The sequence below is a fragment of the Plutella xylostella genome, chromosome 22 (genome assembly GCF_932276165.1).
Source record: "Plutella xylostella chromosome 22, ilPluXylo3.1, whole genome shotgun sequence".
NCBI lineage: Eukaryota > Metazoa > Arthropoda > Insecta > Lepidoptera > Plutellidae > Plutella > Plutella xylostella.
In genome coordinates, this window is record NC_064002.1 from 6,188,368 (window position 1) to 6,206,325 (window position 17,958).

The 17,958-nt window shown below is 34.3% G+C and overlaps 2 protein-coding genes across 3 annotated transcripts; both read left to right on the plus strand.

The window, feature by feature from the left end:
- The first annotated feature begins 844 nt into the window (after nucleotides 1–844).
- Nucleotides 845–17,766, plus strand: LOC105394878. Its single transcript, XM_048629099.1, has 12 exons — nucleotides 845–1,007; nucleotides 1,298–1,392; nucleotides 7,596–7,792; nucleotides 8,328–8,402; nucleotides 8,786–9,085; nucleotides 10,091–10,290; nucleotides 14,144–14,150; nucleotides 14,372–14,426; nucleotides 14,639–14,829; nucleotides 15,205–15,279; nucleotides 15,371–15,670; nucleotides 16,658–17,766. The coding sequence occupies exons 2-12, from the start codon at nucleotides 1,338–1,340 to the stop codon at nucleotides 16,880–16,882; spliced, it is 1,680 nt and encodes a 559-aa protein (XP_048485056.1). The 5' UTR covers nucleotides 845–1,007; nucleotides 1,298–1,337; the 3' UTR covers nucleotides 16,883–17,766.
- Nucleotides 3,463–6,592, plus strand: LOC119694927. 2 transcript variants are annotated; one of them, XM_038122540.2, is made up of 3 exons: nucleotides 3,463–3,512; nucleotides 3,727–3,960; nucleotides 4,395–6,592. In XM_038122540.2, exon 3 carries the CDS (start codon nucleotides 4,403–4,405, stop codon nucleotides 6,317–6,319), a length of 1,917 nt encoding a protein of 638 aa, XP_037978468.2. In that variant the 5' UTR covers nucleotides 3,463–3,512; nucleotides 3,727–3,960; nucleotides 4,395–4,402; the 3' UTR covers nucleotides 6,320–6,592. The 2 variants fall into 2 exon arrangements, with proteins under 2 accessions (XP_037978468.2, XP_048484886.1); XM_048628929.1 differs by lacking the exon at nucleotides 3,463–3,512 and having other exon boundaries at nucleotides 3,635–3,960.
- Nucleotides 17,767–17,958: the final 192 nt, after the last annotated feature.

A 17,958-nucleotide genomic window follows, 5' to 3' on the forward strand; every position in this document is an offset into this window, starting at 1 on the left:
GGGTGCAAAGTTGACTTTAGCTGACACTAAATACCTACATGCCAGAAAAACTTTAAATAAAATGGTTGTTATTATAAAAGAACCATCGTCGTGAATCACTATCTTTAAAAAACAACCGCATCAAAGTCCGTTGAGTAGTAAAGTGACAGAAAAAGCTAATTTGTTTTTTTTTTGTTTGTTTGTAGTGACTAGCCCACACTGAACGTACTCGTTATTCTATGTCCAAACCTAATTTCTAATAAAATATGAAAAATAATAAATAAATAAAAAAAAATCATAAAAATAAAAATAATAAAATTTTCTAAACATTGGGTAGGAATTTAATAAAAGATATTCTATGTACATAGAATATCTTTCTGGTGGATATTCTGGCCACTCCTGAGTTGGCCTATCAGCCCTTTAAGGGATAACGTTGACTTTTGGGACACCCTGAATATATATTCTAAATATGTATTTAACTCGGCACTAATCTACAAAAGTACAATAAAATAATAGAAAACATCATTCTAGATATTTACGTTAAAATAATTAATACTCGTACACAAAAACCGCCCGAATGAAGAGTATTATGGTTGACTCATTGCTGATTTTACCATTAGGTACATTTGGAAAATGAGGTAAAAAACAATTTCCAAAATATGTTTTCTTTTTCTGTCTTAACTTGTCTACTTGTGATAAAAGAAAAACTGTCTGATTTTGAATCTGCCAATGAATTATCAGGCTATATTATATATGTTCTGTTAAAATTACAAAGGTAATATACAAGTTCCTTATCAAAGTCATTATTTAATCTTAACAAAAAAAAACTCCCGGTATTTAACTAGTTGCAAACAATGACACTATAACCATTATTATAAACGGACAGGCACCGAGACGTTGAGTATTAGGTGTACACGTGTTTCTTTTTTTCCTAAAACCTTTAATTATATAAAATAATTCAAAAAATAAATATAAAAGTTATATTAACTACAACATTTACCTACAATCCAGAGGGATATGAGGGATAGGTACCTGCTAGAACAATTTATATAGTAAATTAATATTTTTATTGTACTTGGGCTGGCTTGCGCCAAATATTAAATTAAATCTATTGCTATCTTGCTTAGATAGCAGACGAAATGAAAAATAGATTTTATATTTGTTGCTTATTAGGTTATATCAAAAAAACATAATATTTACAATCATGTCCAGTTCCACATTCCCCGAGTGCAAACAATAGAAAATAAAACAAACAATTTTAATGTAATCAGGAAAAAGTATAGTGAAAATATTTATTTTAACTTATTCCTCTTTCCAGTCTCACTCTGTGAGTGATCAGGAGTGCGACAGTGACTAGGATGGCCGCTTTCATTGAGCAGAAAGGCAGTCACTGGGATCTAACTAAAAGCCAATGTAAGTAATTAAATAATAAATTAAAAGTACCTAGGTAAACTGTGCGGCAAAATATTTGTGGTCACTTAAAACTGTGTTTTGAACTTCTATAATTCTTGACTGCCTCGACGTAAAGATACGGTTTTGGTATCATTTTTTAGCTTATTTTAAATACTTTTTAATAAATACATAAAAATACCATCAAAGGTGGGCTATTTTCAAAGTTATTCAAGTAAATGTACATTTTTGCTGTTTTTATTGACACAAAAACTAGATTAAGTGCTTGTAACTTATTTTATGTAAATATTTAGCAGTTGTGCATATTTTTATTAAATAGAGATGACTTTTTGCGGATAAAAGCATTTTATTTCATGTCCGTAAGGCGTTCAAATCTCGAGATATAATTTTTTATGAAAACTAAGTATCTAAAACTTTAAAATGGCTGCCATTTCTATAATATTGAGATTTAACCCCACATATGGGGGTGTTTTCTCGATGAAATTACTCACAGAAAAAAAAAAAAAAAAACACGCACTCACGCCTTGTACTAATGTACTCCCTTGCGGGGTAGGCAGAGGTGCATTGCTGCACCCACTTTTCGCCACTTTACTCATAGAATACACCCTTAAAGTTTGTCGGGTTCGAAAAACAACGCATTGTATAGAATAAAAATCTCGACTTAGAGGATAAAAAAAATATAAGTAATTATAAACAAACAAAAAAGGCGGGGACCAGCAGAGGGTTCACCATTTAGCTGAATGTGACTTAGATAGGTGTACCTTGTGTGGCGATCAAGTTGGTCCCCGCCTGCGATACTTTCCATTAACACTGGGGCTTATTTTCATCTTTTTAGCGTGCAGTCGGGTTTTTGTTTGTTTATAATTATATTTTTTTATTTGTAACTTTTTAGTTGTTTTTATTTTATGAAATTGTATGTTAGTAGTCAAGTTTTAGTTTATTAACATTTCTTATTTCAATAATTTTGATTTTGTGATAAAATATGCATATTTTTGTAATGTGCTAATCAAGCCCTTTCATTTAATACCCCACACGGCATAGTTGGAAAAATATTGTTTTTTCGATCATCACTTTATGTCCTCTAGAGGGCGCTTTATACATTTAAATATTACGTCACATAGCCTATAACACGATAATAAACAATACGCTTCTAACGATACTTCATACATCAAAATCTATCAAGCCGCATAGGCTACAGGAGGGAACAAAGAAACAGACAAACATACGAGTACATACATACATACATACATACAATCGAAAAACATTACCCTCCTCCTTCGGCAGTCGGGTAAAAATGAAGTGTTGCCAAACTTTGTCATATATAAACTATAGTATACTTATAGAAGATCAAAGATTTCTTCTTTACTGAGCTTTGGTCACGAGACAAAGGATTCATCCGTGCATCCCCAAAACGCTCCTATTTAGTGTTAAAAGATAAGCATTATACTCGTTGCCCATTCCAATAGTTGAATGTTAGGAGTAGTTAGGACGCTACCATATTGTTTACATAAAACTAACAACACTTAAGAGGGAAGTATACCACGTGCTCGTATATACAAAAAGGGAAAACGTTTTACTACCTCTAAATATTATCCAATCTCCATGATTTTTAGTATGTTATTGACACAAGGAATCACTAGGTTTATAGCTTTTCCTTTTTTCTATTGATTCAAAATTATAGGCACATCAAATAACGTAATTTTTGTGATAGAAACTTTGTAGAATAACACCGTTTGTGGAACAAAAACAAAGTATTTTTTGTAAAAAAACGAAAGCTATAAACCTAGAATAAATTATGCTGAAGCGATTGACATCAAAATCAAAGAGATTGGTTGATATTTAGTTAGTGTAAAACGTTTTCTCCCGAAACCAGAATTTCATCAAGAAAAGTACCTATTGTCAGTCGCGCAGTAATGGGATTTTACCCGGTAAATACCCAATTTTGGGTTTTTTCCCGGGTAAATTCCGAGGAAAATACCCGATTGGGTAAATACCTATTTGGGTTTTTTCAGATGAAACACATGGCAACGTATACACTGTATATACATATACAGTGTAAACTCCATATAATGTCACTCGATTTAATGACAAACTCCTTAAAGCGTCGATATCACTTCACTTTGGTTGGTTTAGCTTGATAATTTCTTTCTTTTTTAATGTAACATTTTATGTATGCTTTTTAAATTCTGTGTATGACTGTTTATTGTTTGTAATTTTTCTACACAATGTGTATTGTTCTGGAATAAATAAATATGAAAATATGAAAGCAAAAAATAAAACCGAAGATGGGGAGGGGGAAAGCAGGTAGTCTCTACCTGGACTGCGGGAGGGAGAGAGGTTGCTTACGCGCGTCACGGCTGGTTCGTGGAAGCAGCATGTGTAAAACCCCAACTCAATCACTTGTTGTTTTCGCTTTGTACCGTACGCACTGATGTTAGTTTGCTCTCTGACGATCTGAATTTTGTTTTGTGAACTTTTGTTTGCCCAGTGAAAATACGTGATTTACATTGGATTGACGACTATTGCGACCCTAACGGACTTCGAGACTTATTCTACGAGCTAAATTTATCGGTAAGTTTATATAAAATTTTAAGAAAGCAAGACAAACCTCGCCACTTTACTTCAGAAAGATTACTAACTTGTATTTTTTAAAAGCTAAATGTCATTTAAATGAGTCTCATTTCGGATAAAGTAATAGACGTTACAAATAAAAATTGATACATAAAATATTGTCGTCCATTTAAATAAAAAAAATGTGAAATTAGCAGCATGCATAAACGAGTTATACGTAATGAAATGGTCCACTGGCCACATTAGCATCAGCGCAAGTTGCCAGTATATCAAGATGGCTGCCGCGCGTTGATGACAAATTTATTTAACTTAAAAAAATGATATTAGTAGTTTTAGAGGAACTATGCTTCCAAACTATGCTAGTTTTTTCATTTGACTTTCTTTAGAACAAACAGTACTTACTAGTGCACTTAAGACCTTTTTTGTTGTTTTAGATAACATCATGCCCAGAAAGAAGAAAAATGATATATGGGAAAACTATTTACATTCAGCAACCACTAAAACGGTTAAGTGCAAGCATTGTGATAAAGTTTATCAATTTGCTAACGTCAACAAGATGGCCAACCATTTGTTAAAATGTTATAAATGTCCAGTGGTTACCAAGAACAAACTGAAGACAACACCGGAAACTAATACACCTGTGATAAATATGCCCCGGCCAGATGTATCACTGATTGAAACATCACCAGTCCAAAGTATGATAGATGTTAATACTAGCTCTACTAGTACAAATTCAGAACCATTAATATCCGCAGAAAAGAAACTTTACCTGGATCAGCTTTTATCAAAAGCAATATTTGTTACCGGTTCTCCTTTGTCCATGGTTGAACATCCGCTGTGGGTAAGATTTTTTAATGAATTGCAACCAATTTACAAGTTGCCATCTAGAAAAGCAATCTCAACTACACACCTGGAAGCCACTTATAATGAGATGTTAAAAGAAATTACTGAAGAGTTGAAAACTACAAATAATTTGCATCTGCAGTGTGACGGCTGGAGCAATCAACGCAATGAAGGAATTATAAACTTTATTATTGCAAAACCGGAGCCCGTTTTTGTAAAAAGTCTCAACACTCTTAACAACCGACACACAAGCGAATATCTTTGTCAAGAGATAATTAAAGTTATGAATGAGTATGGAGGACAAAAATTTGTAACTCTTATCGGAGATAACGCTAACAATATCCAAAGAGCATTTCAGATGGTAAAAGAATCCTATACAAACGTAATACCGCTTAGATGTATAGCACATACCCTAAACTTACTGTGTAAAGATTGTTTAAGGCCAGAACCTGTAAAAGCATTCATATCGATTGCAATTGACACTATAAAGGCAATCAAAAGAAGCCAAGCTATGAGTGCTTTACTAGCCCTGATAATTAAAGATAAAGGATCAGGCGAAACATTAAAATTGCCTGGAAAAACCCGCTGGGGTAGTTATTGTACGGCACTTAAAAGCTTAAGGAATTCAAGAGTAGCATTACAGACATTAGCAGTTCATGAAAATGCAGTTATTACCCATGAAATAAAGAGCAATTTATTAGATCCCAATTTTTGGACTATGACTGAACATTGCATTAAATTGTTGGAACCGATAACGGACAAAATTTTCAAATTGGAAGGTAACGGGATACTAATAAACGAGGTATTCATGGCTTTCAGAGACATTCAATCTACATTTAATTTCATAATACCCGAAATTACCCTGTTAAATGATGAGCATAAAGAGTTTATTACTGAAGCTCTAACCAGAAGAACTAATAATTGCATAAAACCTATTCATTATGCTGCATATATGTTAGATCCAAGATCGCAAGGCATTGAACTGAATGAAGAGAGTGAGGTGAATGCTATAGAATTTATACATGATGTGGGCCAATCTCTTAATATTGACATAGGCGTCGATCTAGCCAATTACAGAGCTAAAAATGGTTTATGGAGCAAACCATTTATTTGGAAACACGTTGCCGAAATGGATCCAGTTGTTTGGTGGAAAGGACTTTGCGGTTCCAAATTGCTGAGCAGGGTTGCAGTGCGAATTTTGACTGCTCCCTGCACTTCTGCAGCCACCGAACGGTCTTTTAGTACACATGCACATATTCATAGTCACAAAAAAAATAGATTGACAGGTACAGACAGGACAGCAACGATTGCATTTATCTCATACAATTGGAATCTACTACATAAACAAAAGAATAATAATGACGAAAATGACGACCCCTTATCTTCTCCTACGATTCCAAGCAGTCCAGTTACTGATGAGCGACCATCTACATCGCGAGGAAACGAAGCTGAAATAGAATTCTTCGATATAGCTAGAATATCAGATTCCAGCGAAAACAGTAGCGATAGCGACTAAAAATCTAATTTCTTTAAATGGTTAATGTTTAATTTAAATCTAATTTGTTATATAGTCCTACTTCTTAATATGCCAATAATACCTATTTAATAATTTTGTTTTAAATAAATATGAATATTATTGATTTTTTTTCTTTTATTCTGTATAATTCCATACTATTAGTTGTTACACATACTGGTACAGTCACAAGCTTAAATTTGGGACACACCTTAGGTTGAATATCGTGTAGCAAACTTCCGATATTGAGCTTGACATTCAACATTATTGCACTAAACTGTAAAGGAGTCTACACACCAAACCCGCCGACCCGCTGACTCAGCCGGCGTCGGCGAAGCCGAAGTCGGCGGCTAAAAAAGTTGTACTGATTTCTTGCCGCCGACTAACTCACCGACACAGCCCCATGACACATGTTGGCGGGTTGGCGGGTCGGCGGGTTTGGTGTGTAGACTCCTTAATGTTCACAGAAAATTTAACGACAGTGGGCCACAAATTAAAGCTCGTGACTGTACCATATTCACAGCAAATCGGCGATACCATAACGAGATGGAGTCCATAGTTCATTGCAGCGCGGGAAACTGATTTCTACTAGTAGTCATCGCTAAAGCGTCTATGAACTACGAACTCCGTCTCGTTATGGCTTTGCCGATTGAGTTTCTATGAAAATGGTACCTGGTAATATGTTTAATCGTAGTGTACAGTATTTTTCACAGCGCCGCGGGTCGGTTCTTACAGATCAAAATACGTAATAGTAACAAAAATGAAAATACCCGTCGCTTGGGTTTTTTCCCATGTAAATACCCGGTATTTTCCCAAATGGGAAAAAACCTGGGTATTTTCCCATCGGGTTTTTTCCCAGCGCCCATCTCCGCGAGCTGCAGTGCATCTCTATCGCACCCGTGCCAGGGGCATGAGAGTACAAGCGATAGCAAATGTTTTCCTAAATACCTATTTCGCTAGAATCGCGAAGGTATACTCTCCTCTTAACGACTGCTGCCGAAGCAACAACCGGGACCCACGGCTTAACGTGCCGTCCGAAGCACAGAATCATCCAGAAAAGAACCACTTGGAATCGGTCACCCATCCAATGGCTGTCCGTGCCAGTTGTTGCTTAACCTCAGTGATCAGTTACGATCACTGAAGCCAGCTCGACTACGTACGCTTCAAAATAATTTAATGTCAGTAATTTAAAAATTATTTTAAATAGCAATGTAGGGCTCACTGGCTTAACTATACAATTATTTTACCCATGTCAGATTTTCAATGAAACTATTTTCAGTTTCAGATGACGAGCTCAGCGATCTGCCGTTCATGAGCTCTCCTGTACCCATCCTGGCTCTGCTTCTTGCGTACCTCCTGTTTGTTCTTGTCATTGGACCTAAACTTATGGAGAAGAGAAGGGCGTTTGAGCTGAACAGTGTTTTAATTATCTACAATGTGTTTCAAGTTATTGTAGCGGCGTATTTGGTTTATAGGGTAAGAATTTTATAATTTATCTCTAGTTTGAAAAAACAACAATTTTCGTTTTGTTCCCATCAAAACAGTATCATGTTAACGGTCACTGTCAGACACTTGAACCAAGTTTCGAACCTCATAATAAAATTATGGCTTACCCCTTCGTTTAGGTTCAGCACTAATTTTGATTCAAAAATTTTGAATTAGATAGGTACTTACTCGTAAAATGAACAAGTCGCTGTTAAATGTTTCTTTTCCATATTTTTGCTATGAATCGAAATGTAGGCGTAGCATTTTCTTACGCCATGAAGACGCGTTATAGTGAGAAGCCTATGTCCACAAGTGGACATGTGCCTACTATTGATGATGTTGACTATACAGTTCAGTACAGACAGGATATTGTTTATATTGTATTTTTTTGATATTGTATTGTTTTCAGAACTGTTTAGACCGGACTGTACCTATGTGAGCAGAGGGCACACCAGATACATAAAACATAGCTAAGTTTTTTTTTTTGTATTTGTTATAAGTATCATGAGTTTCTTTTTTTTTTCAGTATTTGTCAACTTTGTTCGAGAAAGGATTTGTGCATTCAAAATGTTACATGACGGATAAAACCATGCGTAGAGAGGTATGGTGTATTTTTATAACCTATTATTTAAAACGAAACATAATTAAAAATAGAGTGTTTTAGATAATTAAAAGTATTAATTGTAAACCGAGTGAAAAGGCTTGGTAGCCTTATGATCGGATCGCTGGTAGTAGAAGCAACGTTTATTGGTATATTACAAAGGGTCATAAACATAAAAGATAACTTAACATACCGCCCACCTATACCTAATCGTCCTGATCAATTTTTGTTTTATGACTTTGGAAAGTTTTTTATTTTCAATTTACACGGTATAACAAAAGTGATGTATTAAACGGAAAGAGGACTCAGGGGGTATTATTTTTTGAAATTTCCGTAACTATATTAGCTTAATTTTATTATAACATTAAACCGATTTATTCCAGATCATCATCGACATATGGCTGTATTTAGCCACAAAGGTCACAGAGCTCATGGACACAGTGTTTTTTGTTCTACGGAAAAAGAACAAACAAATCACGTTCCTACACTTGTATCATCACTCAGCAATGGTTTTCACAACTTGGGCGTTTCTGAAATACGCGCCTTCTGACAACGTCATCTATATCGGCTTCTCCAATTCTCTGGTGCATGTGTTCATGTATACTTACTATGCGCTTTCAGCCGTTGGGCCTGAGGCTGTCAAGTATTTGTTCTGGAAGAAATATATGACCAGCCTTCAAATGGTAAGCATGAACAGGTTGATAATATCCCACAGCATGGTTTTTGTAATTTATGTTTGTAGAATATTGGCATAATAAGTTCCAAAAGAGGTGAAATCCCTTCAAAACCGATCACTGTAAATTGTAGCCAAAGGACTGAACTCCAAAAGTAACATCTTACGTAGAAGCAAGTTGTTAGTTGAACCATAGACTAGAATATTACAACTGGAGATAGACGGGTATGTTCGCACCTTTTTTAGCTAAGCTCACAGTTACGCCATCTAGTAGTAATAGTTTGGCAAAAAATAGGCCTCTTAATTATAGCAGGCATAACATAAAACACATAGAACACATGAAAAAGTTGTAGGGTCCTTCAGCAAAATTTTTCATGACGGCTACAAGGGTAGATTATCTACTTACCATCACCATTGGTGACTGGGCATCTCGGAACACAACACCTCAGAAAGGACATTGGGCTTGAATAGTCGCCCTTAGTCCAAATAAATTCACAGGAGTCTTATATCAGTTACGAGTATAAACACATTGGAGTCCGATCTCAGTTCAAAACAATTATATATGCAAGTTGTAGTTTAAAACGAGCACTTTAACTCACACTTTCTTCACTTTATTAATAAATAAGTCATAATTATTATTGAAATGAAAATTTGAATTTTTTCAATAACTGCATCATCACAGACTCATGACATGTTTATGACATTGACGTGTCAACGGAGTCCATAGCTCCGGCTCCTTATTCTGAGGTTTACTATTTTACACGATTAAGAGCCATCTAACAAATGATGTTAGTACTACTTGCTTACTCTGATATAATCAGACAACTTCGCTTGTTTTAAGTTGCCATAGAATGGGTTGAACTACAAACGCTGCGACTTCATAAGTGAATGCATCAAAATAACAATCTTAATACTTATACAATATTTAAATGATACAGGGTTTCTTCGATCCTTCGTATCGGACCCCATTCAAAGACCATAATACCAAGACTTTACAGTAATATTTTATTTCCAGATCCAATTTGTGTCCATGTTTGTGCACTACCTGATCTCCCTGATGTACTCCGAGTGTCCCCCATCAAAGGGAGTCGCCGTGTTCTTCGTTCTGCACATTCTGTTCTTCCTGTACCTCTTCGCTAACTTCTACAGCCAAAGTTACAATAAGAACAAAAAAGTCAGTTTCAACATCTGCATGGTAGATCAGAAATGTAAATAGTAAGTGCGTCAGAAAATCTTAGTATGTTACGTTCATTAAAAAAGTTATTGTTATTTTTGTGAGTAAAAATCTGTATGCTAATAGATACTATTTTAATAATTTCCGCGTGACCTTTTAGGTACTATGTGTTAAAAAATAAGATTTAAGTGTGTTTTACAAATTATTAGTAATTACTAAGTAAAAGTGTTTCTTAGTAACGAAGGAAAAACTAATTTTTAAATGTATGATTTATGCTAATTCATATAAAGCGCTAGACTTAATACCTATGATATTTTAAACTTTAATAATTGTACCATGCGCTGTGACTTGATAACCAGGTTTCAGTTTGCGGTTGACATAAATAAATATAATTTTAATTTTAATCTATGTTTTACTTACCTAGCCTTTTTAATAAACTCAAAGTGAAAGGATGTGGTGGATTTAGGCCGGACTTAAGAGGTAATAATATATAATAAAACCGGCCAAGTGCGAGTTGGACTCGCGCACTGAGGGTTCCGCATAAGTCTGTGAAGATTGAAACTTTTTCATTGCTTTTAAGTGTATATTATGTACTTACTCAGCGCTGTGGGAGGTGAAGAACGACGAGCTGGTACTGTGGTGCTACTTGCAAAAAGCCTATGTAAAGTAAAGTAAAGTAAAAATGTTTATTTCCTTTAAAAATATACAAGAGATGGTGAATGAACTGACCCCCACACTAGGCAATGCCTGTCCCGTGGAGGATAGAGATAATAATTAACCCATTTAAATACGGCTTTACAAGAACATAAAACTTATACAGTGCAATCTTGGATAAATTTGATATATGTTAGAAAATAAAATAAAAAAGTGTGTGTGTGTGTGTGTGTGTGTGTGTGTGTGTGTGTGTGTGTGTGTGTGTGTGTGTGTGTGTGTGTGAGTGATGGTGTGTTTGTGTGTTTAGATTACTTTACAAGGAGTGCCAGAAAGTGTGTACATGCGGTAAGTGCCAGGAGGTGTGATGAAATGTGCGCTATTTTAACTGTTTTAATAGACTTTCTGATTCATCATAGGTCCAGCTTATGAGATGATTGGTGATAATTAATTTGGTTTCAATGGTGGAGCAGTGTTTGAAGTTAAACAAATAGACCAGTTTATTATAAATGAATATCCGAAGATGAACATGTCTGATGATCAAGTGCATAAAATATATAAACTCACAGTAAACACAACAGAGGCTGGTAATGCAGTATGATGTAAAACACTATCTGCGGTATATATTTTATTATCCATTACATTTTATGTACTGCAGTGCACGTGTGTAGGCTGTGCTAATATAAAGGCCTAACATTTTTATTACTTACTTTAAAAAAATGCATCAAGGTTGTCAAAAATACGCTCTAATAAGACATAACGTCTCCAAAAAATAAATTCTTAAATACCTAACACTCATTCCTCTGCACAGATAATCCACCTTAGATGGATAGTACGTACCTGACTACATACATTCATATAATAAAGGTATATATAAATGTAGATGTCAAGGTACAAGGTCTGGATCAGGATCACAATGATGATCTTCAGCGGACGCGCTTGTAAGTTTACGCAATTTACCTACTGGTACAGTGGCGTGCAATAGGATGAGGTGATTTAACGTTTAAAAAAAAACGAAAAACTTAATACACGCGTGTAACTTGGAAAAATATTTGTGGGTTGATTATTTATTCATGGGGACATCTACGTACTTGTGTACCTAATTAAAACCTTAATATTATTATTCATCTACTGGTAAATTTCTAATTACTACTGTAGACCAAACCCAATTACAGAGTATAATCAACTGTAGGATTCCCCTATACAGCTATTACTTCTAATCACAGGTGGACCAAACCCACAAACACAGACGTAAATACATACATTTTACAGTTTTTTTTTCGGTAAACATTGGCCACGGACAACAATACCCAGACAGATTAGCGCTATTCCTGATTGCCGATGGTATAAATAAGGAACAGATTATAGGTATAATGCTTGAGAAGGTTTCTTCAGATACTTTAATGTTTCTTAGATTACTTTTGAATTTAACTATCTACTGATAGCATAAATAAATTATACAACTTCCATTTTGCATTATTAGTCCTAATGTACTAACTAACTAAAGTGAAACGTTCTGAGATTCCAAAATCGAGCAAATTTATAATCCATTAATAAAATGTCCAAAATTACATGCTCGCCACTGTACAAGTTAACTAAATAAGTAATGACCTAACTTCAAAATCTCATTTGTCTCTTACAATACTTAGTAGGTAGTGGGTGCTACAGCACCGCCATTGATAGATGTTCCTGGGTTAAAAGCTAAATTAAACATTTGTTAGGTACGGAAGTAATAAGTGTGTCGTCTAAAATATATTCTGGAATAAAAGTTTTATAGGTAAGTTTATTTTAAATTCAAAATAGAAATGACTTTAACAAATCAGTAATTTTATAAATATTATAAGGTGTACTTACAAGCTAACTCGTACTAGATTTATGTTCAGACATATTCTGATGAATGGCAGTATAATTAGTAGGTATTACCTTTATCGAAATAAAATAAACAGTGACCCTCTTTCTCCTTCAAAATCCATTCAAAATTCAGAACAATACTCAAGTACAAGAAATTTGATGAATGAAGAGGTGACTCATAAGCAAATCAATTTGGTAATATCTAAATCAGGGGTATAAAAAGAGGGGTGTTATAAATTTAACGTGTCCGTGTGTCTGTGTATCTGTCTGTGGTAGCGTAGCTCCCAAAATGCTCAACCAATTTTGTTTTGGTTTTTTATGGAGTGTTCTTCGCCTTTTTTATACATTCAAAAGATTTGCTACTTCAAGTGTTGAATATCGGAATTTTTTAATGTTTGTTGGGTTATCTATTTTGTTCTTTACCATGTTACCATGTTGTTATAATATAGGCACTGTCATGAAGTCATTGTTGTCCTAGGCTAGGTGCGAAACCATGTCCGTTTATCTGTATTTATGATGTACTTATTGTATAGAAGTGTAAGTAAAATTAGTTTTAGTCTATCTACATACATTCATGGTACTTACTCATATCTTACGGAATTTTCATAAAGCGATATATGCCTACCCAGAATTTCCGAAATAATATATTTTCGTTTGTAAGCTCAAATCCTTCGTGAAAATAATTCTTATTTTAAAAAACCATCGAATAACAATAAAACTATTTAGATCATCTCTCTCTTACTAAAGTGTATCCTGGTGGTTATCATAGAATTAAAAATTCTTAGTATTTTTCACTTCTTTATTTCCAAAGCAAGTTTGCTTTGTGGTTGAGAAAAACTACTCAATGGTCTATTAACACGTAGAACACGTTTATGTGGACAAACATATTGTTTAAATAAACTACCAAGGCTGTGACTAGATGGAAAATGGGAAACCTAAACAGAGCATTGAGATTATTTAAAGAAGATTATTACTATGCTCCATCGTGTTTTGTACTCTGTACACAAGTCTTATCACAAATATAGTTATTGGCAATACTTAACTAAAATAACAGTAGGAAATTGCCAAATTGGGACATTTTATAAATAACCATATTATTTCCCGCATAGAGATAGGTACAACATAAGTTGTAGATCGTATATATTCGTATCTATATCTGACATAATTTAAAAGTATTTATTTTTATTTGTCGGCACAATTACTAAATAAAATGTAGTTAAACCGCATACCTTAATATTTACTATATTGGTTTTAATTACAAATACAACTAAAGTGAACATTAACCGAGCATAATGGATTAATTAATATTACCGGTGTCACTTTCCACTGTGGTTACGAAATTGAAATAGTTAATTAAGTCTAAATAACAAGATGCATTTATCAAACGTGCAGTGGGCACGTAGGTACATAGACTAGATAGTGGAAGGCGAAATTTGCCAACTGTAAATGTAAGCCTCAAACTGTTAAATCTTCAACTTTCAAGTGTGGTGGTTTACTTGTGTTGTCATTTTTACCAATAGGCACTTCTTTAAAACTTAAAAAAACTCTTAAAGTGTCCTATTCCAGTACTTAGGTAATCGTTTTTATTTATTTCAGGCACATAATATTTAAATATTTAAGATGGCCACTGCATTTGGAATCAAGAACCCATCTTGGGATCTAACTAAAAGCCGACGTAAGTTATTTATAAAACATTAGTACTTTATTTGTGAATGTTTCAGGTTTGGAATACTTTTATTGTTTATCAATTAATTTAAGTTTGGTTCAATTACAATTCAAATTTATTTAAGTTTCGCTTATGTTTACGTTCTCAGTTGTGGTTCTGCGGTAGCAAAACGCAGCATGTTTTAGTTCTTGTAGTAAATAGTGTATTGTATTGTATTTCAGATGAAGAGACCGATGTATACCCATTAATGGGCTCACCAGGACCAGTGATGATGATCATAGCCCTATATTTGCTGTTTGTGTTAAAAGTGGGACCATCATTTATGAGGAAACGAGAAGCATTCAGATTGAAATATACGTTGATTATATACAACGCAGTCCAAGTGGCAATCTCAGTATACCTTGCGCAAAAAGTAAGTAAAATACGATTGAATAGAGATAGAACCAAACTTCCAATGCAAAATGTTGCCTATAATAGACTCTAGTTTTTCCCATGGAGACCTTATTAATTGAATCGTAGCTGGGACACCCTCTATTCCGCTGATCTGACGACCCTGTGTATGTCTGTAAGAGACATTATGTATCGATTATTGGATAATCCCGTCACCTTAGTATTCTGCTATATTATGAATTAAGATAAAAGTTATTAATTTGATGAAAGTCAACATGTAACTGCCTAATACATAATTTCTGAAATTTTCTCACAAAGTTTAACTTTATCCATGCATTTTGTAAAATTGAAGTTGTCGATATAAATGAAATAAAACTGGATTGATCTTTATTTTCAGTACCTCCGAGCACTAATGCAATACGGTCTATTCCCTGAAACTTGCCTGTTAGATAGAGAGGACACCCGGCATATGGTATGTTTTATATTTATCTATGAGAAAATTATTGATACAGCTACGACGTTCAACTTCTTTATCTCACATAATTGTTTAACTATGATTACAGTTGATAGAAGGAATCTGGCTGTACTTCGCCGCAAAAGTGACAGAACTCCTGGACACAGTGTTCTTTGTGCTTCGGAAGAAAGACAACCAAGTGTCGTTCTTGCACCTTTACCACCACTCCATCATGATGACGGGAACTTGGGCGTTCCTCAAGTACGCTCCTTCCGACAATGTCATTTTTATCGGATTCTTCAACTCTCTCGTCCACGTCTTCATGTATACCTACTACGGGCTGGCCGCGCTAGGACCACACGTGGCCAAATATTTGACGTGGAAGAAATACATGACATCATTCCAATTGGTAAGTTAATGGGAGTGGTTGTTTTCTGTTTGCATTAATGTACAAAACTAGTAGCGTTATTGTGTGTTATGTACTTTGCAAATCGAGCTTTTTAGGGTTCCGTAGCCAAAATGGCAAAAACGGAACCCTTATAGTTTCGTCATGTCCGTCTGTCCGTCTGTCCGTCTGTCCGTCTGTCACAGCCGATTTACTCGGAAACTATAAGTACTACAGTGATGAAATTTGATGGGAATATGTGTTGTATGAACCGCTACAAAAATATGACACTAAATAGTAAAAAAAAGAATTGGGGGTGGGGCCCCCCATACATGTAACTGAGGGATGAATTTTTTTTTTTCGATGTACATACCCGTGTGGGGTATCAATGGAAAGGTCTTTTAAAATGATATAAAGTTTTCTAAAAAACATTTTTCTTAAAGTGAACGGTTTTTGAGATATCAGCTCTCAAAGTCGTAAAAAGTATGTCCCCCCCCCTCTATTTTTATAACTACGGGGTATAAAATTCTAAAAAAAAATAGAGGTGATGCATGCTAATTAACTCTTTCAACGATTTTTGGTTTGATCAAAGTATCTCTTATAGTTTTTGAGATAGGTTGATTTAACTATTTGCTGCTACGGAACCCTTTGTGCGCGAGCCCGACTCGCACTTGGCCGGTTTTTTGTCATTGTATTGATACTGACGTCTACTTAGATTCATAATGGTGTCAATTCTGAGGGCACCAATTCTAAATTTAGTGCTGTCGATACATTAATCTCATTGTTTAAAATAAAATTCGACTCTATGAGTGTATCGGTAAATCTCGTTTTTCATTGACAAAATGTATAGTTTGATTTTGCTAAATTTTTATTTCACGCCTTCAGAATCAACATCATTGACGCATAAAAAATATACGACTGACAAAAATGACCTGCCGACTTGGTTTGTTTGCGGACAAGATTTCCTTATTTGTTGTCTGCTGTTTCAATATTGGCTTTCTTTGTCCTCAGCTTCAGTTTGTCTCCGTGTTCTTCCAATACCTGGCGTCACTGAAGTTCTCGGAATGTCCGCCGTCAAAGGGAGTCGCCATCTTCTTCACGTTCCAAATCATATTCTTCCTGGTTCTGTTCAGTAATTTCTACAAGCAAAGTTACACTCAGAAACAATCTAAATTGGCAAACGGTGGGTCAAAACTGTTGTCCAATGGTAAAACAAAAGAAGAGAAGGCATTATAAATGTAGGTAGACGCTGATGTAAATATAGGTAGGTAAATATTTAGGTACACAATTCGGGAAGATTATGTGGATAGATACTTAATAAAACCTATTTCACGATGCCAATAGGATAAAATAAATTCATTCTGTCATTATCTAAAACTTAATTTATAGATCATGGACAGCATGAATTTTATCTCACTGATAACTTTTATCCACAAAATGAAATTGTGAGACGGCCGTTATTTATGATTTGTTAAATCAAAATAATTTGAGTGATTTTTGAGATTGAAGTGAGAGAGAAATAATTGAGTTCATATATCATAATGAATTTTATGGTCAAAATAATAGGTAAGCTTACTACGTTTTATAGTAACAGTTATCTTTACAAAATAGCATAACCTGAGTTTAAGCTTTCTGGTATTATAGTGTGTCTATTGTTCAATGAATGTAGATTCTAGTTCTATCAAATACAACACAAGTCATATATTTTTGTAGGTAAGTAATACAACCTTTGAAATATTCTAGAATGTATTTAAATTATTTTAGATTTTATGTAAAGGGATCCTTACATTTTTTATCAAGACTTTAATGCAGGTAAGTTAAAATATTGTGTATTTTTCTAATAGAAAAGACAACCCCCATACAAATATTTACAGTTCTGTCCAGCTGTTTATGTCTCATGTAATAAGATGTATATTTGATCTTTCCATTAATTACGAAGAACAACCAAATTATGGATACCTAGTTATAATGCTGTATATGTGTTGGTAAATTTAAGTATGTACGTTTTTCTCCCGTAGAAGTAGATCATGATGGTTAAATGGCTGAAAGTTTGTACAAATTCTATTATGGTTTAAGTTTTTTTTTATAACTTGCAATATAATATTATTTGATAAATATTACTTACTGTCTTTGATTTCATAAGCACTTAATTATTTAAGTATGTCATTGTCGTTACGAGTATTAGTTTTTGCGGGCTGGGAGAAGTTAATTCAAGTTACCCTTAATAGGGCCTAACAGGTTGTGACCTAAAGTCTCTTCTAGTCTTTAATTGTCAAGTTTTTAGTTAATAATGTATAGGTACTTTAGTTTCC

What these genes read in the sequence shown, in the direction of transcription:
- LOC105394878 (XM_048629099.1), top strand. Translation starts at nt 1,338, where the DNA reads ATGGCCGCTTTCATTGAGCAGAAAGGCAGTCACTGGGATCTAACTAAA. An exon ending in CGGCGTATTTGGTTTATAGG is followed by an intron (nt 7,793 to 8,327) that starts GTAAGAATTTTA and finishes TTTTTTTTTCAG; the next exon opens with TATTTGTCAACTTTGTTCGA. An exon ending in ATAAAACCATGCGTAGAGAG is followed by an intron (nt 8,403 to 8,785) that starts GTATGGTGTATT and finishes GATTTATTCCAG; the next exon opens with ATCATCATCGACATATGGCT.
- LOC119694927 (XM_038122540.2), top strand. Translation starts at nt 4,403, where the DNA reads ATGCCCAGAAAGAAGAAAAATGATATATGGGAAAACTATTTACATTCA.